This window comes from Rhamphochromis sp. 'chilingali' (assembly GCF_963969265.1).
Source record: "Rhamphochromis sp. 'chilingali' genome assembly, chromosome: 18".
In the NCBI taxonomy this organism is placed as follows: Eukaryota; Metazoa; Chordata; class Actinopteri; order Cichliformes; family Cichlidae; genus Rhamphochromis; species Rhamphochromis sp. 'chilingali'.
Genome location: NC_137945.1, coordinates 13,921,906 through 13,947,124, shown reverse-complemented (window position 1 = coordinate 13,947,124; position 25,219 = coordinate 13,921,906). Strand labels below are relative to the sequence as shown.

Below are 25,219 nucleotides of genomic sequence, written 5' to 3'. Positions count from 1 at the left end.
TTTTTTTTTTTTGTAAATAATGCATTTTGATTTACCTAAACGATTTATCTAAATTCACTATCAGGCCGATGTAGTACTGTCCTTGTGTTCCTCTAGAAATCTGTTGAAACATAAAATGCGACTTTATATTAGGAGGAAAAGGAAAAAGAGACTCTGTGGATTTTAGAATTTAAACAAAATGCACAAAGGTCCTGATTTGATTTATCAGGTTTGGAAATGTATTCTATATTTCTTGCCTGTTTCCAAAGGAACTTTCTCTCGCTCTCTCCTGTGATGACTACAAGTTCACCAAAGTTTTTTTTGCAATAGGCTCTGGCTGCTTCCATACTCTGTTTGTTCATGTTCAGGTAATACTGGCTGTCATTGTATAGAAGCCATCCATCGTCTGTGGTGTTGTATTCTGCAAAGAGAGCAAAAACAGTCATTGGGAGTTCAGTCATGCAGGCAGCTTTGTAAATCTTTAAGTTGATTTATGAAAAGAAAAAAGGCAGAAATATTAAAGAATCCTTAGGGTTTAGACTCAAAGAACCATAAATGAATTAATGAGGTATAATTTACATTTTAGACCAATCAATGAAATAGCAGAGGGCATCGTTGAGTCTAGACAGAAGTGGTGAATCAACTGACCTAAACTGTATTTCTCAGTGAAATAAAAAGATCTGTTGAATCAACTAGACTTTTCTCTGAACAATAATTAAACTTACCTTGTACAGATATCACAGGCTCGGGGTTGGGAGTCACACCTGAGAATAAATAAACGAGACCCACAAATATTACCAAGCTTTAATTTAACACCAAATGTTTGGAAATCTGGCTCTGTGTGAGCTGAAATTCCAAGATATGATCAGCCTGTCTCACCTTTGCGTAACTGGCAAATCCAGCTATTGTAGGCATCACAGTGTCGATCATTCCACCTCATTCTTAAGTTAAGGTCCATCTCTGTACAGTGCTCGTTGTCATTGTGGTTATTTGGTTCTCCATAGCCCCAGTTCTCAAAGTCAAACTAGGTCAAAGTTTTTACAAAGATACATAATTAGGCAGGAAATGAGAGCAGTAATAATTAAAACTTTTCCTGATTGTTCTGAATTTCTACATACCGGTGATCCATCACTCCAGACAAAACCTCCATTGGTTCCCTGTAAGCTGAGGCCTATCCAGAATTTTTCACTGTAGTAGACACTGTATGAAAGTAAAAAACACAAGCACTGATTATCTGACTTGTTGATTTACCCAGTATGAATTCTGAGATATGCAAGCTGTTAGCTAGTGCAAGTAAACATACTTGAGCTCTCTACATTCCTGATGACTGTGTAAGCTTATGAGGTCCCCGCCAATGGCCCTGCAGAAGTCCCGTGCTTCAGACCAAGTCTTCTTTTCCTCTTGACGTTTCTTGTACGCCTTTATTAAGGAGTGAAAAAAAAGGGGGGGGGAAGCCAGTGTTTTATTACTGAAACGGCACAAATTTGTTATTGTTCTTAAGTTTGTGCTCCTACTTTGAAACATTTGTTCCCTTTGCTGAGCGGGGTCCACTCAGAAGCACAGGCCGCGGCCAGAGTGGTGGGTGGAGCTGTTGTTGTCTGCACACCCTCAGCACGTTTCTTGCAAATATACTTCTCCTTGTTACTGCAGCTGACAACATCCCATAGTCCAGCAAAAACTCCAGTTGTCATGGCAACACATCCTTGTTTTCTGTCTTTTATTAGAGTAAGATAAAAGCATACGGATTAGATTCAATCTAATACAGAAAAGAAACTATGTTGAGCATAACTTCTCATTAGTGATCATGAATTACATGACAATGATTATCATGACAGCATTCTCAGAACAATGGCAAAGACCAAGTGAAGTGAAGAAGGAGAACTGTAGATTGGGAAGGTCTGTCTCTAAACAACTTCAGATTCCGAGAATATCAGTTTAAATGATTTAGCTTAATCACAAGTTATTCAGCTGTGTCACCACCAGTGTTGGGTAAGTTACTTTAAAATAGTAACTTAGTTACATTACTAGTTACTTCTCTCAAAAGTAACTCAGTTACTTCAAGTTACTCGTTACTTTCAAAGTAACTAGTTACTAGGGAAAGTAACTTTGGTTTTACTCAGAATTCTCTTGTTAATGTGTTGCTTCCATAACTTTGCCAGTCTTCTAGCTTGCTTACTTGCCACAGTGCACTGTGCCACCTACCAATAGAAAGGAAAAGATAATGTGCATATTTCCACGAGAGAAATCCCACACCTGGACCGTCGTTGACTACTGCCATGATTCTAGCCTACGTCACAGCGTCATGTGCGCCTTTTACATCCAACACAAAAACTGCAGTCGTGGTGCTTTGATTGTACTCAGAACTCAGAAATTCTGCCTTCTGAATAGGAAGATGACACCAGACTGCAGATGAGCTGCATACAGAGCTGGACTGGGACAGAAAATTGGCCCGGACATTTTGACTAGAGACTGGCCCACCATTATAGGAAAAATCTTAAAGCCTTTGAATGAAAACAAACGCTGTTGTGACAGTGATGTTCACTGTTTTGATGGTATATATGCATCAATCTATCAATCGTTTGTTGTAAGATTCAGATAATTATTTTTTTAAAAGCTAGACATTTTAAATGAGAATAAGAAAGAAAAGTATTTCTTTGTGCCCCCCTTTCCCCGTTAATGCCCTATGTGATGGACCGAGCAGTGAAGGAAACTTAGGCACAGGTTAAAGTCCAAAAAAGACCACTAACATGGTGATATTACCACTGTGTGGCTGTAAGTGCAGCCATCACACCCTACATGCCCCCCTGGCCACACTTTGCTAGATCCGCCCCTGCACAGTTACCAGCTGTCAGCTACCTAAAAAAGGACCCTGGTGTTATTTATCTCTCAGAAATAGTTCATAACTTCCCTTCAACTCATTCATGTCACCTAAAAGGTAAACCTGTTTCTCCATCACCTGTTCAACTCTGATGATCCAGTAAGGACATCTCCTGGTTTCATCTTCATGTTTCCCTCTCACCAGATAACCAAGCCATATCATGACCAGCAGCTTTTACAGCTGTGGCTCCAGCAAACATCAGCTGATACTAGAAATTAATATTAAATTCTAACAACAGCTGATCAAGCTTAAACGTGCTGCTGTTGTTTAGCGCGACATCCTCTGGTTTCCTCTTTCGGCGCAAAGTGGGCGATAAACAAACAAGAGAGCCGATCAGCTGATCATTGATCAGTTTTCATGACTGAAGTAGAAACGGGAGAGGGAGGGGGGAGAATGAAAGAAGAATAGGCAGCTGTGCAGCAAAGACACAGAATAACTCCAGCTTTGTGCCTTTTTCATTGTAGCTGAATTACGGGACAAACTGTTCCTTTTCACCTCAATAAGAAACGCGTAATATTTTCTCTGAATACCAGACGGGACGGTTGGCAACTCTAATAACTTATGAACAAAATAAAGTTCAACATCATTAACATCATAGCACCACCCAGCTGTATAGAAACCCCGTCATGCTAGCTAGCACGCAGTACGGAAAAAGTCAGAATAACGAAAATAAACTCCACCTAAACTTGGTTTATATCTGACCCAGAGAGACTGCAGGTCATAACTTCTTACCTGAAGTTCAGTTCACACTTGGACCGGTGGCCGCCTCGGGTCTCTTTTCCTTCTGCCTCCCTTTTCCTTCATCCACCTGCTGGCCTCCACCACTTGCTAATGTTACTGAATCTGTGGAAGCTCCGCGATAGCCACCACACGAAGTAACGAGTAACGACCCTATCTAAATCCCAGTAACGACTAACGCGTTCCTGATTTTGGCATAATAACTAGTTACCGTGCTCGTTACCACAATAATAACGTAGTTACTGTAACGCGTTACTTAATAACGCGTTAGTCCCAACACTGGTCACCACATTGCCAAAATCTGGAAGAAGACCCTAACTTTCTCCCTCAATTGAGAGGAAATTTAGTTAGTTCAGGAACAAGCTAGGAACAACCAAGACTGAATATTGACATGAACTGGAAACTGGGGGCCTCTGGATGTCTGAAGTTTTGATCTCCTCCATACCTGCTTCATGCCCTGGTGGACGGAGCTGTGGCTCCCCACACCCTCTAGCAGATCATTACATGAAGGAACCTTTTAAATACAAGCGTGTCCATGCTCACAGGTGTACACACGGGTGCTCACACACACATACACCCTTTTTGGCTCCTACCTCAAAGCACACTGTGCGCTGTCGATCTTACGTGCTGCACAATAATGTTTAATATTTAGTATTTACTGTTATATTCCCATAGATCATCTTGATGTTGTTTATTGTATTGCTCTCATTTTCTTCTGCTTGTTTTCTTTTTTCTTTCTCAACAGGTGATCCAGGTGATTGATATATGTATTTTTTTTTGTCTGCTTATTTAGTTGGTTTTTGTTTTTTTGCCCTTTATCCCCGTCCCTCTTCTCTGCTGTTTTTTCCCCCTCTTCCTTTCTCCCTTTTCTTTTCCTCATTCAAGTCTGTCCCGAATCTAGCAAGTGAAAATAAAAAAATAAATAAAATAAACAATAAAAGGTGAATCAAATAGACCATTACGGCAAGGCTGGGATGGTCAATTTGGTAAAGTAAATCCGTCGGGCATCTTTCCTCGCCTTTAGACAATAATTCTGATGGCAAAAGAACCAAACGGGACAGACAAAAAAAAAAAGGAAAAAAAAAGACATGAACTGGAAACTGCTGTAATCCCAGCTTCACTGTCAATAGTGAAGCCAGTTTCAGAAATCAGCACCTTCAAGCTCGACTAAAATTTGAAGCTGTCCACTATTCAGCCAAAATAATAGGAGTAAAGGGGAGGAGTAAATTAAGAACACTGTATCAACTGCCAAGCATGGTGGTGGTAGCAACATGCTCTATATGCTCTAGGACTGTTTTGCTGACAATGGTTCTGCTACATTACACAAAGGGTGAATTCTTCCAAATTCTACAACTTCTCAAATCATTGGCTAGATGGACACAAACTTGGGCACAAATGGGTATTCCAACAGGACAGTGATGCCAAACACACATCAAAACTGACTCTGGATTGTAATAAGTTAAAGAGTGTATAAGGTTAAAGAGTCTAAGGTGTACCTGGCATTCCCACATTGAAATTAGTGAACGTGACCGCTCTTTCAGTCATCCATTTGAACATGTTTCTGTCTTCTGTGTTCGATAAGCCTGTCCAGAAGTACTTCTCTGGTCTCAAGCCCACCAAACTGACCAGAAAAGCATTCTCATATCTGCATGAAAACATACACAAAGTTTGGCATATGTGTGACATTTCTGCATTAGAATTAAGTGTGGAATAGTTGTAAAGTCCAAAACAGACAAACAAATTTTCATGTCATGGTTCAGTACTGTCCATACTAGTCTGATGAAGGCTCTAATATTAAAGGATTTTTATGTAAAAGTAGGCGATCACGATCAAGTGATCAGAGCTCTAGTAAAGCTACCCTTGTCCAGTGATTTCTTTTGCATCCCCTATAAAAAAACTAACAAAAAAAAAACTGAAGAAAGAACTGAAACCATGTTCCTCAAGAATTGAGTAATGATATGAGCAAGGACTGTGCAATCCAATTTTAATCTAGTTTCAACTTCTAATGACTACGTAAATGAAAATTATTGCACAATATTGAAAATGTATGGTCTACCAATAGAACAAAAAGCAAAGGTGGTGCAGGCCCACCACCCACAGGAGGCACCGTGGGGGCCGGGTTCATTGTGAGCCGGGCGGCGGCCAGGAGCGGAGGACCGATCCCCGGCTACCAAGACTGGCAATTGGTACACAGAATTTCACCCCTCTGGTGGGGAAGGAGGCTGAGTTAGTGCGTGAGGTTGAGAGGTACCGGTTAGATATAGTCAGGCTCACATCAACGTACACCTTGGGCTCTGGAACTAGCCTCCTGGAGAGGGGCTGGACTCTGACTCAGTCTGGAGTTACCCCTGGTGAGAGGTGGCGGGCCAGGGTGGGTATCTTGGTATCCCCTTGGCTTGCTGCCGGTATGTTGGGGTTTCTCCCAGTGGACGAGAGGGTTTTTTCCCTTCACCTCCAGGTCGGGGAACGAGTCCTGACCGTCGTCTGTGCTTATACGCCGATTGGCGGTTCAGAGTACCCAGCCTTCTTGGAGTCCCTGGGTGGGGTACTGGAGGGTGGTCCTCCTGGAGAGTCTGTTGTCCTACTGGGAGACTTCAATGCTCACGTCACTTGTTTTGTTATTGGACTTAAGCGGGTGGTGGCTGAAGCAAAAACTCGGGTGTGGGAGGAGTTCGGAGAGGCCATGGAAAAAGACTTTTGGACTGCCTTGAAGAGATTCTGGCAAACCGTCAGGCGACTCAGGAGGAGAAAGCGGTGTCCCGAGTTTCTGAAGGCTCTGGATGTTGTAGGGCTATCTTGGTTGACATGCCTCTACAATGTTGTGTGGAGATCAGGGGCAGTACCCCTGGACTGGCAGACCGGGGTGGTGCTTCCCATCTTTAAGAAAGGGGACCGGAGGCTGTGTTCCAACTACAGGGGAATCACACTCCTCAGCCTCCCTGGGAAAGGCATTCGACCGTGTCCCTCGGGGGGGGGGGGGGGGGGGGGGGGGGGGGGGTCCTGTGGGTGGTGGTCCGGGAGTATGGGGTGTCTGGCCCATTGCTACGGGCCATTCAGTCCTTATACAACCGTTGCAAGAACTTGGTCCACATAGCCGGCAATAAGTCGAAGTCGTTCCTGGTGGGTGATGTGCTCAGCCAGGGCTGCCCTTTGTCACCAATTCTGTCCATTATTTTTATGGACAGAATTTCTAGGCATAGCCAAGTGGTGGAAGGCTTTCACTTGGGTGGTCTCAGGATCTCATCTCTGCTTTTTGCAGATGATGTGATTCTGTTGGCTTCATCTGGTGATGGGGTTCCAGCTCACCTTGGAACGATTCACAGCCGAGTGTGAAGTGGTGGGAATGAGAATCAGCACCTCCCAATCTGAGGCCATGGTCCTCAGCCGGAAAAGGGTGGAGTGCCCACTTCGGGTTAGGGACGAGTTCCTGCCCCAAGTGGAGGAGTTTAAGTATCTCAGGGTGTTGTTCACAAGTGACGGGAGAAGGGAGCGGGAGATCAACAGACGGATTGGTGCAGCGGCCACAGTGATGCAGACACTGTACCGATCTGTTGTGGTTAACAGAGAGATGAGTGTAAAAGCAAAGCTCTCAATTTACTGGTCGATTTACGTCCCTACCCACACCTATGGTCACGAGCTTCGGGTAATGACCGAAAGAATGAGATCTCGGATACAAGCGGCAGAAATGGGCTTCTTCCAAAGGGTGGCTGGCCTCTCCCTTAGAGATAGGATGAGAAATTCGGCGATTTGGGAGGGGCTCAGAGTAGAGCCGCTTCTCCTCGAGATCGAAAGAAGCCAGCTGAGGTGAGTCGGGCACCTGACAAAGATGCCTCCTAGGCACCTCCTGGGTGAGGTTTTATGGGCATCTCCCACCAGGAAGAAGCCCCGGGGCAGACCCAGGACACGCTGGAGAGGTTATATCTCTGGGCTGCCCTGGGAATGCCTTGTTGTTCCCCCAGACAAGCTGGAGGAGGAAGGTCTGGGCTTCTCTGCTTGGGCTTCTGCCCCAGATAAGCTGAACAAAATGGATGGAGAGATGAATGGATATTTGGTATTTGAACTAATACAAAACATCTAAACATGAAATATACCTATCAGACACATCCACCAGGTTCGCACCAGCCCCTGAGCATGCCTGCTTTGCCTCTTCAAAGGTTTTTTTCTCAGCTCCGATGTTATAACAGTATGAACCAAACCTGATTGATCCCTAAAAAAAGGGAAAAAAAATGATGAATAAAGGCTTTTCTGTTAAATTGCACCTGTATTTAAAGGAGAGGACATAACTCACAAGAGTGCACCCTTTGTTGACTTCTGCTAGACTGCCTCCAATTGGTTTAGCCGAGGCCTTCTTCTTGCACATATATCCATGCAACTTCTCACAAGTGTGATCTGCCCACTTACCATCCTGTATAAGAAATACAGAGGGGTCTTAGAGTTGTAACTTTATAACAGAATTGATTGTGGTTTTGCAAGAATTTGTGCTACCTTTCCTTGAATCAGGACACAGTCCTCTTGGAAGCTGGTGAGATGAGAGGGCTCATCACTCTGCCACTGGGTAAAGGTGACATGTGAGTGATCGGACCATTCAAAGAGCATCTGGTTCTTTTGGTCATTCATGCCAATCCAGAGCACATCTGTCGGCACTGAGGTTTGAAGTATATAGAGACGGAAAGTGGTCATATATGTCTCCTTACTCTTTCAGGCTGTTTTTATAATAGAATTGTTTAATGAACGTCACAAATTTATTTATTTAGTCTGGTTTGGAGGTGCTGCCAGCTATAGTTTGTTACAAAGCTCATACTGTACAACCTAGCTAATGCTATGCTAAGCTAATTAGCTCAAGGCTAGTTTCATATTTTCTCAAAATGTAAAATTATTTCTTTTCATTTATAGGTAGGTAGGTAATAGGTAGGCCTATTCCACGTCACGATAGAGTACTTACTTTCTGATATTTCAGTACTTTAGCAGGATATTGTTATTTGTTGTTATCTTCTTGTACACTTACTGTATCCAGATTGAGAAATAATGAAGCTCTGCTCCTCTATGTTATGTATGCTGGCAAGATCTCCTCCTTCTTTGCGGCATGCAGCTAAAGCATTACTCCACATCTCTGCAGTCCTCACCAGATAGTAGCAGTTTCCTGCATAGTGAACCCAGTGATTGGGGCAAAAGCCAGGCTGTTTGGCTGTGGACAGAGACCAGAAGGGCTAAGAACAAACTCTTTCTAGGTTTGTATTGTAAAGATATGGACTCATAATAAATGGAAATTTACTCGATGGTGGGGGCAGACTGGTAGCGTTTCCTTTACGACAAATGTAACCAAGTTTCTTGCTGCACACGCTGCTCTCCCACTTTGAGGCCTTTGCAGCATTTAGGGTTGCACAGTTTAACCCAGGGTTTGATGATGGATGACCTGTGGGAAGCACAGGTTAGTTAATGCTAAATATAAAAGGGTGTACTTTTGAAGTACTCCAGGTATTTAAAAAACTCACACAATTCCATGACATATACCAAGACATACTAACCTGGGGCCCAGTTTAAATATCTGAAAGGGTTTCCGTTGCTCCACTGCCATCCACTATCAAAATCCAAGCTGTTCAGCCCAATCCACAGAGATGAGCCCAAATGATTTGCTAACCCTGTGTCAACACATGCATTTGAAATTAATGTATCATCAGCAATATAACACAGATGATAGAAGGCTGATTATGTACCTGAAATGTATGACTGCTCATGCAGCTCTACGATGCTGAGGAGGTCGGCTCCCTGCTGCTGGCAGCTCTTCCTGGCCTGATACCAAGTCAACACTGACTGTGCGTTTAACTGATACTGAACCCCTGTGACTGGGTCAGTGATCCAGTTGGAGGATGCTAGATTATGGTAAAGACACAAAGCGCTATAAATTATTACACAGCTGGAAATTACTTACATCAGGAAGTTAAATTCATTGAACGCTCCCTGACTTCAGTACACAGTGAAGGATTCAGTTTCTTTTATTACCCTGCATGGTTTGAATATGGACTGAAGATTGGGTGCTATCACAATTTAAAACATGTCTGTTTTGATGACATGTTGATCTATAACAGTGATTCCCGAAGTGTGAGCTGGGGGGGCCCTGGTGGGCGGTGAAGGTACTGCAGGTGGTGCTGCAGTAATAAGAGAAATTCAGTTTGAAATTACAAGTATATGCAATTACATATGTATATAAATGTATTTATTTAAATTAAGGTTAATTAAAATTAGTAATAAGAGGTGGTTAGTTTGTGATATTATAGTACTGAGGTTTGTGTGGCAGGTGGGCCTTAACACTGATTGGGCAACATTAGCAATTTATAGCCAACAGCCTGTGTTGTTTATGCTTTTTGAATAACATTTTCAAAGAAATACACTGATTTTTCTTGTATTTTGATTAGAAGAAAGATTAAGGTGGGCCCCATGAGAGTCTGTGGTTTTTAGGTGGGCCACAGCAGTCTTAATTTTGGGAACAGCTGATATACAGGAACAGAAAGTATCAATAAGAATTTCAAAACTTAAAGGAAGAAAGTATATAAAGTATGTAATTTAAGAAACATCTTCTACAGCCTCAGATGGGACGGAACTCTGACTTTATAAAGCAGTCTGGTAAAGGGAGATCCCTTTATTTTGCTGTTGCTTTCCTGCCTCAGTTTAAGAGCAGTGCCAGGGGAAACTTAAGCCTGTGAAAAGAGGAAACAGAGGACAGTGCTGTGTTGACAGTCCATGAGAGGAAAAGGTCAGAGAGGGTCAGAAAACGGGCCTGCAGCACTTAATTCTTCATAAAAAACAAAGTTTTTGTGCATGATTTAATAAAAGTAACCATGGAGGACTTCCTGTCTTCATATTATAGATGTAAAGTGGACTGGATCAGACCATCTTTCAGGTTAAAGAGATTTTTCATTCCTTACCTCTGGTTGGACAAAGTCCCCATTTTCCCACTTTATCATAATCTCTCTCTGTGGCACACCACAGCTGTCCATCCGTACGACCGTCTTTAGTGCATTCGGCGTACCACTTCTCGTGGAACTTAAAAGGGAACTGACAAGCGGTTCCAAAAGCATTTCCTCCTAGTGTGAATATCTCTGCGGAGACACAAATAATGGAGACGTGCAGTCATTTCACCAGCATGTGATTGATAATTATGAGAGTTTGCCTCCCAACTTCTTAGGGTTCTTTTCTTAAGCTTTTAGAACTTCATTCAATTGATTTCAGACAATTTACCCTCAAGTTTGTTTACTGATGCTGAGTGAGAAGGAGTAGTGTTCGGTTTCTTGCCCTGGTTAAAGTCAGTCATTTAAATTTAGAAAATGAACTTGTGCTTGTAATGGACACGTGCCCATGATGAAAAGGGGTTTTTCCCAAAACGCTCCAGAATGTTGGGAAGTGCTGCAAACGTTGCAAATGGTAAGTACAAATCACTGCAAATCACTCCAAACCAAAAGTACATTAAAGCACGCAAACTCATACTTGTACTTTGCAAATAGGTTATCAGGTGTGATAAATGAGTCTAAAGTTTTAGCTTGACCTGAAAGTGATGGTGGATGTTAAAACTTAATACAGCTTTTGGTTGTTTGAGTTACCAAGCTTTAAAAAGTGTGGGTTTTTCACCTATCCACCATGGATTCCAGTTATACAGTTGAGACTTGCTGCCTATGCTGTGCACAGAGAGTGCCTTCATAAGGACTACTTATTATCTGTGCTGCACTGACAATTATGCAGTCTCACCAGCGATCCCTGACTGTGTTCACTTTTAGTAAGAACAGCAAGTTTCTCAACAGCTATGCTGTAACCAGCTCCCCTCTAGTCCAAGAAAATCTTTCTAAAAATTATACCTGCAGTTGAAAACATAATTTCGTAATGCTTAAATCCTCAAATGCTACACTCCAAACAACGACATATTCTAACATGTGCTAAAACATTCATACTCTGTCCAAATATTCAAAAAGAAGGGGGAAAGAATAAGAACTATGTTACTTTCCCTAGACAACTACAAAATCCCCAATAAATATTATTATAGCCAAGCCAAGTTTCGTACTCAGATCAGATAAAAAAACAACCTTCCACATACTTTAAGATATTTAGATGGTAAATGTAATTTCATCAGTAGCCATAGCACTTTTATAACCTAGTTTGCTTTGTACAGATTGTAATATTTTGCATTTGTAATTTGAATGGAAGTAAGAAAATTTTTATTGTACTTTACAAATTCCAAAAACAACAACTTTAAAGCATGCACTGTTCAAGGACCTTCTAAAACACATTTCTAAACTTTCTACAAAGCTAAAGCAGACTCAGGTTTAGCTATCTTTGTAGGCTCTTGTGCCCATCATTCCTACCTTGATATCCCTTTGAACAGAGGTCCCCCTGAGTGCCATATATCCTCCAGCGACTCCAGATCCCAGAACCTTTGTAGATCATGACGCTTTTCTCATTGCGGTTGCCCCAGTTTAAGTGCAGGTCCTGGTCTTTTAGGCCAAAGAGGGTATCGTTCTTACACTGCCAATGCTGGAGGTCATTGCTCTCATCACATTCCACGAGCTGCACCTTCACCCAGTCTTTTATCGCTGTTGTACCCAAACACAGCTTAAGGGACAAACTGAGGAGACGAGACTCAGAGACCCATCGGAACTGTTGATCTTTGGCATGAGGATTACAAGCATCCACTGTTATAAAGGTGGCACTCGCCACCTTTACGCACTTGTTGTGATCTTCATTGAAAATCAGGAAGCTACTCGTGTCTGGAGCAGAGCAAAAAGAAAATTCAGCAACACATTCCCATGGGATATGTTTTTCAAATGAAGCCACAAGTGTATTAACCAACAAAAATGTTTCTGTGTTACATACCTATATCAGCGGTGATGCAGAAGACTTGGACAAGGACACAGAGGACCACAGCAAAATTTAAACAGGGCAACATTATCCTTGTGTAGTTTGCAGTTACTGTTGGATGAGGCTGTAGCAGAGATTTCCTGTCATGAGCAAAGGGGTCTGGTGTATACAAAGGTGTGTGACATGGAGCAACAGTGATCCAGAGACTCAGTGCCTTCCCTTTTTAATCAGACAGATGGATATCCTGTCACATGAGTAGTTACGCCTGGTCAAACTCCTGGAAGTTCCACAAGCTTTGCAGACCTTTTGGCAGGGTAGGCAGGAAGTAGGAAACAAACAATCTGACCTCTCCATTCAGCAAGAAAATGAAAGTCAACTTCAAGTGTCAGGCAAGACTCATAATGAAAGCAAAAGGTTTTTTTTGTTTTTTTTTAAAATATCACAAAGCACCCTTTTCAGGATTAATTCCCTTTATTGACTTCATCGTTGACTTTAAACTGTTGTAAATAGACATTATGTGCTAAAAATGTGCCTGGAGCTTGAACCCTGAGAGCAGATTGCACTGTGCAAGACTAAATTTAGATTCAAAGGGAGATTGAGAAGATGTATGTTTTTGCAGGATAGTACTATGAGGCTTTAGTTGAAGAGTAGAGCAATGACACCAATCAGAAGACAGAGAGGACAAGAGGAAATCCTGCTTCCTATTGGGGGAAATGAGTGGCACTTTGACCACTTTGGTTCCAAACTGCAGAAACACCAAGTTATGGTGCTTAGACCAATAGATCCAGATAAGTTTCTTAAATGTTAAAACTGAACTTCTGTCAGGAACACAATAGTCATACAGAATGAAGAATGACTGTGGTAGCTTTCCACTTTGCTCACTTGTCATGACACTGAATAAAGCTTTAAATGTTTTTTTTTTAAATTAAAATAACCTGAACTTTACATTTACTATATGTCTTAATCCTTGGTTTATCTGATAAATCTGATTTTTTAATGCTGCTTGCCTCTGCTCTCAACCCTTTTTTGTTTTGCGTGCTCGTTCTGCTCTGTGTAGGCGACCAGGTCTTTGGTATCTACTGGCAGTAAGACTAGATTTTTGTGTAAGTATAAATTGTTGTCAGAGGTGGATTATCTCAGGTAGGGGTACATATCCTGTGTATTTGTTTATGGAAGAATATGAGGGCATCAAGTCCAAAATTAGTTCCAAATTATTATGCAAATTGTGTTTAACGGTAAAAAAGCACCTTTGCCACTTATTATAACATTGGAAGCGAAAAGGAGATGGATGAGACAGTAACAGGGCGATATTTTAAAGTATTTTGGTCACTCGCAGACAATGATCCGCGATCGCGTTGGCGACGCTATCAGCCTATAGCCGTTAGCTCTTAGCAGATGGCAAAATACGCTCTTCCCCCCTGCATCGGGATAATGCAGGGAAATACTAGTGTTTTCGTTATTTTAAAAATTAGTATCGTTACATTGAGTGGCAATGCAACGAGGGTTACAAAAGAAAACAATAGATTGATTGCGTGGGATCGTGCGTGGGATCGTGCATGTAGCGGTAGCTACTGTCGGGGTAGCTTCCGCTACAGAACATGACACATATCACGGTGAATCAGCGAGTTATGGTTTGTTCTGGTTTTATGAAGAACTTGTGTTGTTGCATTACCGTGCAAGTTGAGTGTTAGAAAAGAAAACTACAGATTTATTGCTCTTGCGATCAAACATGTGGTGACATGTCGACCGAACAAAGAACATGCGTCACGATGACGCAGCGAGTTATTTGTTGTTGGTTTGTTTATTATTTGATTTGAGGGTAAGAAAACATTTTATGTTGACTATTCTCACGTTCGGACAGGATTATTGCAATGAACGAAGGATATTTTGCCTGATAATTATTTATATCCTGCTGTAACTTTTCTGTATAAAGAACTAAGCCCTCCAACGTTTCAGGTGTAAAACGTCATAAAAAGAAGTGTTTGTAACTAAAAATAAAAATTGTGGAATACTGTTTGTGCGTGATTTAGATCCCAGCCTGTGCTCCCGACACTGGGGAAACAAACTGGCCCGGAAGAGTCACCGCGGAACGACACCGGGACCACCACTGCAGACCGCTGTAAGCAGACCGCTCCAAGCAGCCGGCTGGAGGCAGCGGAAATCATATTCTTCCTCGATTCCCAACATAACCGCTCATGTTCATCCTTCTCAAATAAATGTTTTTCTGGTTCAAAGTGATCTTGTATTGTTATTAACATATTTTTGTAAGTTTATTTTAGAAAACAACGAGGTAATAAGCACTTAGTATGTGAAAACTAAAAACATAGTATACCGTTTTATTATAATTTACTATAGTTCTGCAAAAAAATAATGCTGGATCAAAACGAATGTTGGAGCCAATCTTTGACCCATCTAAAGGCTTAATTATAACAATAATCAAATATTACTTCAAATGTATTTTATGGAAAATTTATAGTTTTTTTGTTTTTTGGGGCTAAAAAAACGGTGCGCTCATGTAATTAAACTGCGATTAAAAGGGTTAAAACCCCCGAAATATAATTAAAACTTGATATGAATATTTCAGGGAGAAGTAGTTTTAAAAGACTGGCTAATTTAAAGTGGAAAAAAAATATGAATATATAATCTTTTTATAGCACTTTTTGGGGCGTGGCAGAAAACGGTCCCTAGGGCGATGGACGTGAGTTTTTTTTTTAATTTGCCCCTGCATTAAAAATAATGCTGGATCAAAACGAATGTTGGTGCGAATCTTTGGACCATCCAAAGGCCTAATTATAATAAAAGTGAAATATTACTTCAAATGTTTTTTATGGAAAATATTTAGTTTTTTTGTTTTTTGGGGCTAAAAAAAAACCGGTGCGCTCATGTAATTAAACTGCGATTAAAAGGGTTAAAACCCATCCATCCATCCATTCGCTTCCGCTTATCCTTTTCAGGGTCGCGGGGGGCGCTGGAGCCTATCCCAGCTGTCATAGGACGAAAGGCGGGGTACACCCTGGACAGGTCGCCAGTCTGTCGCAGGGCTAACACATAGGGACAGACAACCATTCACACTCACATTCTCTCGCACATTCACACCTAGTGACAATTTGGATTAATCAATTAACCTATCCCCACAAGCTGCATGTCTTTGGACGGTGGGAGGAAGCCGGAGTACCCGGAGAGAACCCACGCAAACACGGGGAGAACATGCAAACTCCACACAGAAAGACCCCGGCCTGATGGTGGAATTGAACTCAGGACCTTCTTGCTGTGCGGCAACAGTGCTAACCACCGTGCCACCGTGCTGCCTTTTCACCCATTCACACACACATTCACACACTGGTGATGGCAAGCTACATTGTAGCCACAGCCACCCTGGGGCGCACTGACAGAGGCGAGGCTGCCGGACACTGGCGCCACCGGGCCCTCTGACCACCACCAGTAGGCAACGGGTGAAGTGTCTTGCCCAAGGACACAACAACCGAGACTGTCCGAGCTGGGGCTCGAACCGGCAACCTTCCGATTACAAGGCGAACTCCCAACTCTTGAGCCACGATCGGTTAAAACCCCCGAAATATAATTAAAACTTGATATGAATATTTCAGGGAGAAGTAGTTTTAAAAGATTGGCTAATTTAAAGTGGAAAAAAATATGAATATATAATATTTTTATAGCACTATGACAGTTAAGTGTCATAAAGATTAAATAAGTTGTTTTTCAATTAAACCCATGGATGGAATTGTGTCCCAGGACTCTTTGTATCACTGAAATCAATCTCGGACACCTATGATCATTAGTTTGCCAGGTGAGCCCATTTAAAGGAAAAACTACTAAAGAAGGATGTTCCACCTTATTAAGCAAACCACCATTTTCAAGCAATATAGGAAGGGGACCTCTCTGGGGACATCTTAGGCCCTCCAAGGTTTGGAGGCCTATCTCCCCCTACCACCACTTCCCCTGCCAGTGGCGGACTCCCTCAGACATCGGTGCGTTGGTGGTTCTTTGTGTCCGGGGATGGACGTCCAGGTACACACCGGCTCACTCCCTGGCGGCCGCATATTGGGGCCTGGAGCCTGGGGCTCGCTCGGGCCACTTCGGAGGTGGGGTGCCCCCGGCCTCTCGGCCTGGGGCTCGGTCACTCAGGCACGGCTGGCTGCCGGCGGAGCTCACGGGCGCGTCACTCAAACTCCCCCTGGCTTCTGCTCCGCGGCTGCTGAGTGAGCCCTCATCTGGGACTCTCCTCAGCTCTTTCTGGGACAGTGGCGCGGCTGCCCCTCTGTTGGTCTTCCTTGGTCTCTGGGGGCCTCTGGATGTCTGGAGTTTTGATCTCCTCCATACCTGCTTCATGCCCTGGAGGACGGGGCTGTGGCCCCCCCACACCCTCTAGCAGATCATTACATGAAGGAACCTTTAAAAAAAAAAACAAGCGCATCCATGCTCACAGGTGTACACACGGGTGATCACACCCACAAACTACACCCTTTTTGGCTCCTACCTCAAAGCCCACTGTGTTCTGTTGATCTTATGTGCTGCACAATAATGTTTAATATTTAGTATTTACTGTCATATTCCCATATATCATTGTGATGTTGTTTATTCTATTACTCTTGTTCTCTTCTGCTTGTCTTCTTTTTTCTTTCTCAGCAGGTGACCCAGGTGATCGATATATGCATTTTTTTTCTTCTTTTTTTTCCTGCTCATTCTGTTGGTTTTTGTCTTTTGCCCCTCTCCCCCGTCCCTCTTCTCAGCTGTTTCTCTTTCCCTCTTTCTTTCTCCCCTTCTTTCCCCCAGTCAAGTCTGTCCCGTATTCAGTAAGTGAAAATAAAATGAACAATAAAAGGTGAATCAAATGGACCATTACGGCAAGGCTGGGATGGTCAATTTGGTAAAGTAAATCCGTCGGGCATCTTTCCTCGCCTTTAGACAATAATTCTGATGGCAAAAGAACCAAACGGGACAGGCAAAAAAAAAAAAAAAAAAAAAGCAATATAGGAAGGAAAGAGTATCTCTTTGTTGCTGAAAAGCGTGAAATAGTTGAATGCCTTGGACACGTAATGAAAACCTTAGCTATTTCACGAAAACTTAAGCGTGATCACCATAATGTAAGAGATTTGTGGCTGAGTCAGAGCACACATGGGTTCGTGCAGATAAAGCACAATGATGAAGGTTTCTGCCGGACAAATACATCTGATTAAGATAACAGTTGCTAAAAGGCCATTACAAAGCAGCAAACACATATTTGAAGCTGCTGGTGCCTCTGGAGATTTGCAAACATCAAGGTGTAGGATCCTCCAGAGACTTGCAGTTGTGCATAAACCTTATATTTGGCCACCCCTAACCAATGCTCACAAGCAGAAACGGCTGCAGTGGGCCCAGAACTACATGAAGACTAATTTTCAAACAGTCCTGTTCACTGATGAGTGCATTGCAACCCTGGATGGTCTAGATGGATGCAGTGGTGGATGGTTGGTGGACAGCCACCATGTCTCAACAGGGCTGCAACGTCAGCAAGGACGTGGTGGAGTCATGTTTTGAGCCGGAATCACGGGGAGAAAGCTGGTCGGCCTCTTTAGGGTCGCTGAAGGTGTGAAAATGACCTCTGCAAAGTATGTGGAGTTTCTGACTGACCACTCTCTTCCATTGTAGAAAGAGAAGAACTGTGCCTTCTGCAACAAAACCATCTTCATGCAAGACAATGCACCATCTCATGCTACAAGGAACACCTCTGCATCATTGGCTGCTATCCGCATAAAAGGAGAGGAACTCGTGGTGTGGCCCCCATTCTTCCCTGACTTCAATCCTACTGAGAACCTTTGGAGCCTCCTCAAACAAAAAAGTATGAGGGTGGGAGGCAGTTCGCATCCAAACAGCAGCTCTGGGAGGCTATTCTGGCATCCTGCAAAGACATTCAAGAAGAAACTTTCCAAAAACTCACAAGTTCCATGGATGCAAGAATTGTAAAACTGCTATCAAATAAGGGGTCCTACTTGACCTGTTAAGATGTTTTTGATTGAAATAGCTTTTGATTTCAGTAAAATTGATCTACTAATGCTGCAAATTCAACAAATGACCATTTTCAATTCTCCACAACCTATAAAATGTTTTGAAACTCTGTGTGCGTAATAATTTGGAACAGTGCATTTTAAGTTTTTTATTTTTGAAAAAGATACTGTGTTCATTGGGAGTTTTGATCAGTAACATTTGAATTATACTCTAATGGTGGATGACACAAAAATTATGCTGACTCATTTGAATCGACTATTTAAAAAAAACAGAGAAAAATATCATTTGCATAATAATTTGGAACGCGGTGTAATGATGTGTGCAAAGGAGGCAAAATGTACAGTTTTAGCAGTGACATATCTTAAATTTGAAATGCCACAATAAATATAGTACTGTGCAAAAGCATTTAGCCACCTCTTGTTTCTTTATATTTGTTACCAAGTTGCTAGAGTTTCCTGTCATGTTAAAAGTTGTCTTGAGTAACAGTTCTCCAGGCTTTCTGATGGTCTTTCAAAGTTTTTCTTTGGACATTGCCTGCTTTTTCACTCATTGTCAGTTCACTCTTTGTACCTGACCATTTTCAGAGGTATGCTTTTGTTTGATTTTGGAATACTAAATACTGACCTAAGAGTCATTAAAGCATGAAAAAGGCACCAAACTTACTGTAAAAGAACAGTGTTGTCTACAAATAACTGGCAATATAGCAAAGAACCAGTTCTTTAAATTACCAGAAACCTGTCAAAAAAACATATAATTGTTCCAATTTCTTAGGTTGAATGTATGAAAAATAACCAAAGACAACAATGTCACAGGGATAATATAACATTTCAAAATGGCAAATGTGCCAACAAGGTGATTTCCAAAGACTTATAAGCTGAAAAAGTGGCCTGTCTCAGGATGGTGTAAGAGTTTCTTTAAAAAAAAATTGAAAAAACTGGACAAGTATGGGAAAAAGGAAGAAGTGGTCGATCTAAAAAAAAACCAAAAACCCTTGTATACAGCAGATGAACAGTATCTGAGAGTCATATTCTTAAGAAAAAGGAAGAAAATCCAGCAAAGACACACGATTTGAGAGAGACATCTGGCCCTTTTGTTGATTCACTGTTCGGTGAATCCTCATCAGAAATAGTGTTAGTGGAAGGATGGCATGAGGACGTCATTCCTAAGGAAGGGAAACAACGAGGTATGCCAAATTACACAAGAACTGGAGTGAAAATCGGTGGCAACAGATTTGTAATTTGACATTTTTGGTTCAAATTACTGTCATTGTCATCGGGCACCAATACTTCTTTTACAGATGAAGCCGTGCCTTGACGTACAGCTATCCACATTCCGGTATCCCATTTTTCAAGTCTCCAAGTAATCCTGCAATCCTGCAGCCAAATATTGCACTCAGTTTTAGGATTAGATTCAAAAATATAACTGCTGTACACAATATACAGTTGGTTTATTTTCAGTATGTTAATATTCATATGTATGTGTCAAATGTCTGATATAGAAATGAAAGAAGTAGAAGTAATAACTAATAATTTATAATTTTTAAATGTAATCTTTACAGACAGAGAAAAGTATAGTTTTTTTAACATTAGAAGTATATTACAACACGGCTCCTACTACTCACCTTGCTCAACTCGCTGATGATTGGAACCAAATTTCCTCTTTGGCTTTTATGACCTTGTAGCACTGTGTAAACAAAATAAGTTTAGGGATTTTCTGTTGTAATTACAAAGGGACGCTTACTGGAAATGGATATGAGAAAATGTTTTACTGGAACAGATTTAAGTCTCTGTCCTTGAAGTGGAGGAAAACCCCTTCTCTTGTTCCTAAATGACGACCTCGGAAAAAGAGGAAATATGAGAACCGTCTGGACTGAACCTACACATGTTCGCTCTTTTTCTTCAAATCGCTTAGAAACACGCTATTTAACATCATGAAAGTCCTGGTTACGGTCTGGAATAAGGTTATGGTTAGGGCTAGGGATAAGGTTAGGTTTAGGGCTGGAATACAGGGCTGGAACGTCTATTACCGCGGGAGCGTCATTGCACTGGATTCCAGCCATAACCCACCGCGTACCATAAGAACGCCGAAGGTCTCCTTTCGCGTTCCTCAGGAACGCCGCGGGACGTGACAAAACGTCGACATGTTACGCCTCGGGAGTGAGAACGCTCTGGGGGCATACCAAATAAAAAAAAAACCAAACCTCTTTAGCACAGGCCCTATTCACTTGAAATTCTTGAGCAATAATGCGTTTCATTTTAACGTCTGTGATTAATGAAAATAAGTATTGGTACCGTGAATGTTCAATGTGTTTTAGACTATCTCTGTATTAGACTCACCCATGCAGTTGTTACTGAATGGCCAGTATTTTTTCTAATATTTACCTAAATGATTCATCCAAATTCACGATCATGCCGATGTGGTACTGTCCTTCTGTATCAGTCTAAATATAAACAAAGAGAACCAAGTGAACAGCAATTTTGCCATTATGTAGTATTTCAAGCCAAATGAAAACAGCAGTGGCAGTGCTAACAAGCTAATGGTCACCATCTTGGTTTACCATGCTGACGTTTATAAGTACAGCTAACTGAACCAAACTAATGGAACTAAAACAATAAGCACACAAATTGCAAGCTAATACATCAGGTCTACCTTCTGGCACCATAACTTTGAAGTACCTTAAGTAGATCATGGCACCTATTTCCCATTTCCTAGCAAATTATAAAGAAATGAGAGGTGGTGCAAGACTTATAGAATAGAATACCTTTTATTGTCACTATACACATGTACAATGAGATACAGAGCATCTCCCACTCACTGCAGACATGATTATGCTGTTGTGTAGCACAGTATTCTACCTTAACCTTACAATTAACTCTCCCTTACTGTCATGGTCCTGGGTCATTTTGACCCAGTGTTCTTAGTTTTCCTGTAGTTTTGTATTTTGTTCCTTATGTCCATTGGATTGTTTAGTTTGGCATTTGGATTCCCCCTGTGTCCATGCTTTTATTGTGGTGTTTGTTCTGGTACCGTGTTCCCGTCCTTTGTGTTCTGTGTTCTCCTCATCCCCTCGTATTCATCCTTGTTCTCTGCCTCTCTCTCTCTGTGCTCATCTCTGTGTACTGTGTTGTGTTTAAGGTCCACATCTTGGTGTCAGTATTTTCAGTTTCGTGTCCTCCCTGCTCAGTCATGAGTAATTGTCTTCAGCTGTGTTCCCCGTGTGTTCCCACTTCCCTCGTTACCTTCTGTGTATTTATGTCAGAGTGTCCCTTTGTTCTGTATTGCGTCGTCCCTCTAGGTTGTGTGGATTTACCGTGTCTTCCCAGCGCTTCAGCTTTAGTTGCTCCCAGTATAGTTTTTGTATGACTTCTTATGTTCCTGTTAATAAAGACCTGCCTTTGAGTTCATCCCTAGAGCCGTGCATTTAGGTCCTCTCTTGCCTTCACACAGCCGCCGCATGACACTTACCATTAACTTACGAACAGTTGAAGGCCTTACTGTAGATTTAATATCGGAAAAAGACAGATAAATACATACATAAATAAATAAACACATATATACATAGTCTGTTTGACTTAATATTATAAAAACAACCACGTCAAGACATGAAACACACAACAGACCAAAAATAGATGTATGATAAAAGCTAGATGTTAGAAGAAGGATTATAAAATCACCAAAGATATTTCAAAGCATTCTGAGAGACAAGAAAATATATCTCTATGTTTTTTATTAACACAATCCATTGATTACTGACAAAGTGGATGCTGCTATCCTTAAATCCACCCAGAACAAAGAAACACAAAACAGAAAAACAGAGAAAGTTTATAGCAACCCGTGTAGTGGAAGCCGACAGAACCCAGGGCATCAAATCCAGAGGCACATAAGTGCATAAAAGTTGCCAGTGCTCTGGTGACTGCAATGCTCATTAACTACTCAGTTACAGAGTTACATTCATTTTCTTCTACTCATCCAATTCAGGATTGCACGGGAGCTGGAGCCTGTCCCAACCATATTCAAACCTAAGAACACTGTGTCACAGTATCCTCTGCCAGGCACGGTGGCTCCATCATACTCCGGGGCTGTTTCACTGCCAGTTCTACTAGTGCTGCCAGTACTTGTGGTACTAACTAATAATCAGAATTTCTGAATTATCTTTCTTCTTTTGCAAACACAAATACTTAACAACAATATTTAAAGCATGAAGAAATTATGCACAATATGGTAAAAAATGAAGACACCCTTCAATGCTAAAGCACATTTTAGCCTTTGTAGGTTGCTGCACCCACAATTTCTACCTTGATATTCCTTTCAACAGTGGTCACCCTGAGTCCCATGTATCCTCCAGTGACTCCAAAGTCCTGAACCTTTGAAGATCATGACATTTCTCTCATTGCACTTGCCCCAGTTTAAAGGCAGGTCCTGGTCTTTTAGGCCAAAGACCAGCAGCATCTTCACCCAGTGAAGGTGAAGTGTATATCATATATAGATATATTTAAATTCATTTAAAAGCCTAATATCCACCAAAAAATAAAAAATCTGAAGTGCCTATATCAGCAGTGATGCAGAGGTCTTGAAGGACACAAACGGACACAGCAATTTTAAATAAGGTAACGTTATTCTCAGTGTGTGGTTTGCTGTTAGTGGCAAACGAGGCTGTAAGAGAGATTTCCCAATTTCCAGTCAAGGGGAGATGGGGTCTGGTACGTGCCAAGGTGTGTGACATGGAGGAACGGTAACACAGAGACACAGTATCTTCCCCTCTGAATCACCCTGAAAAATATCATGTCATTTACACCTGGTCAAATGCCTGCAAGGTCTACAAGCTTTTTGCAGACTTTTTTGGCAGGGTAGGCAAGAAGGGAAACAAACTGATCTCTCCATTCATCAAGAAAATGAAAGTCAACTTTGAAGGTCAGGTAGAAGTTTAAATGTTTGTAAAAAAAAAAAAAGAAAAGAAAGAGAGATTACATTTTTCAAGGGTAAAGATATTGCCGTTGTCATTGTTTTGTAACTGTTCTGAAGTAGCCATTGCATTATGGTTAAAGAAACACAGACTGTGTTATACAAGACTAAATTTGAAGATCTTTCATATGTCAGAAGATTTGGCAGAACAGATATGAGGAAACAAGGGTATAATGAGGTTTGTTGGACTTTGCTGATGTGATGGGTTTTGCAGGATAGCACTTCTCATGAGGCTTTGGGTGAACAGTACAGCGATGATATGTTTCAGCATACTTATATGACAAGAGGAAATCCTGCTCCCTATTCAGGGAAATGAGGGACAATATGGCCACTTTGGCCTCAAACTGCAAGAATTCCCGTTAATACTTATTAACTTACACGGTAAGTTATAAGTAGCGTGAAGAGCATATAATGGAGGTGGGTTGCAATGCGGATTGCAGGAACAGTGAGTGAATTCAATCTTGGAAGGACCTAGGTGGCCAGTGGCTTCAAACCCATTTGTTGTGAGGCAATGGTGCTAACCCCGATACTACTACAACTTTAGGAAGATGAACACAAAAAGTCAAATATATGCCCCATATATGTGTAGTGGGTAAATGTCCTTACTATCTTCTAGATAGAAATATCAAAGGAGTGGATATAAGAGACGAAAACATATGTTATGGGATTTAAACCCTAAACAACAAATAGAGGGTTTAATAAAAATGTTACATTATTTTTCTTTATGTGTGCACTGTAGTCACATCTTGATTGGTTGAGTTAAAACTCACGATACTAATGATTGGAAGCAAAATTACAAAACCTGCTATTGTCCAAGTACCTGAGTGTAAACTGCAGTGGGCATTATGTCATTAAAATATAGTACCTACTGTATGCTATTGGTATTTTTTCACGTTAATGTCTTGTGTTACTTTATTTAATTTGTTTTGGTTCTGCAACTTTGTCTATTCAGAAAATGATAATTGTCACAAAAGTGCTGTGTCAGTGCTGTATTAATTTACTTTACACTTTTCAGTGTAGTCATTGTTTCAGTGAACAATGACTGCCCTGTCATTGTTCTTGTGTGTGATGAAGTTGTTTTTGCAGAAGAATAACAGGAAACCCCTGCTCTTGAGGATTTAGAAAAAGATCAGATGAATTACAAGGAAAAACATTTAAGCAGAGTTTTTTTAAAAATTCCTAAAAACATACATGGGAGGTCAGTGCCAGTGAATTTTGTCTGCATAAAAAATATTTCACAAGTCAAAGTTGCAACATATTTTATGAGTTTCTTTATTAAGTTGACCAAAATATATGTATCAGTGACACAATCTCACACCAGTTTTTCTTTTTGTATAGAAACTTAGCCAAAAAAACAACCTAATATAAACAACATGAATTTATGCTTTTACATATTCACCGCACTTTATGATTGTAGAAAAATCATTACATTACAGGTACATTTCCAAAGTGCCATTCTTGGTTTAAAAAAAGTATATTTGGACATAACATGACAACAGTCACTCGACATGTAGTTTCCATTGCCTAAGAGCTCCCTTTTGGCCTGTGAAAATTACCATCATGCATTTTGTCACATGCACAAATTCATACTTGGTTTGACTGCACCAGCTGTGAATTGTGAATCCATCATGAAGTCTGAGAATGAACTTTTTCGTAAGTTATTCAATATTACGTTATCTTAAAAAATACCAGGGTTTAAGTGCCATTTGTACCATTAAAACTTAGGTGTAATAACAGAAAATCACTGTGGCATCACAATCTAGAAAAATGCTTGAAAATTACAATATATTAATCCCAGTCTTATAAATTTGAACA

At 41.2% G+C, this 25,219-nt stretch overlaps 1 protein-coding gene across 2 annotated transcripts in view; it reads right to left on the bottom strand.

Moving 5' to 3' along the window:
- The window catches only part of mrc1a (mannose receptor, C type 1a), a 34,878-nt gene that overhangs the window by 6,325 nt on the left and 3,334 nt on the right, over positions 1-25,219 (bottom strand). Inside the window, exons 1-18 of one of the 2 annotated variants that reach the window (XM_080865968.1) lie at positions 12,455-12,651; positions 11,947-12,348; positions 10,519-10,692; positions 9,310-9,465; positions 9,121-9,234; positions 8,868-9,008; positions 8,601-8,780; positions 8,081-8,238; positions 7,884-8,000; positions 7,687-7,802; positions 5,092-5,240; positions 1,494-1,693; positions 1,283-1,398; positions 1,098-1,179; positions 859-1,003; positions 705-743; positions 237-400; positions 36-100 (exon numbers count right to left, since the gene is read on the bottom strand). In XM_080865968.1, coding sequence (XP_080722094.1) covers positions 36-100; positions 237-400; positions 705-743; positions 859-1,003; positions 1,098-1,179; positions 1,283-1,398; positions 1,494-1,693; positions 5,092-5,240; positions 7,687-7,802; positions 7,884-8,000; positions 8,081-8,238; positions 8,601-8,780; positions 8,868-9,008; positions 9,121-9,234; positions 9,310-9,465; positions 10,519-10,692; positions 11,947-12,348; positions 12,455-12,527 — 2,591 coding nt within the window. In that variant the 5' untranslated portion in view covers positions 12,528-12,651. Of the gene's footprint in view, positions 1-35; positions 101-236; positions 401-704; positions 744-858; positions 1,004-1,097; positions 1,180-1,282; positions 1,399-1,493; positions 1,694-5,091; positions 5,241-7,686; positions 7,803-7,883; positions 8,001-8,080; positions 8,239-8,600; positions 8,781-8,867; positions 9,009-9,120; positions 9,235-9,309; positions 9,466-10,518; positions 10,693-11,946; positions 12,349-12,454; positions 12,652-25,219 lie in introns of those variants that run through there. The other variant, XM_080865969.1, reaches the window with a different exon arrangement.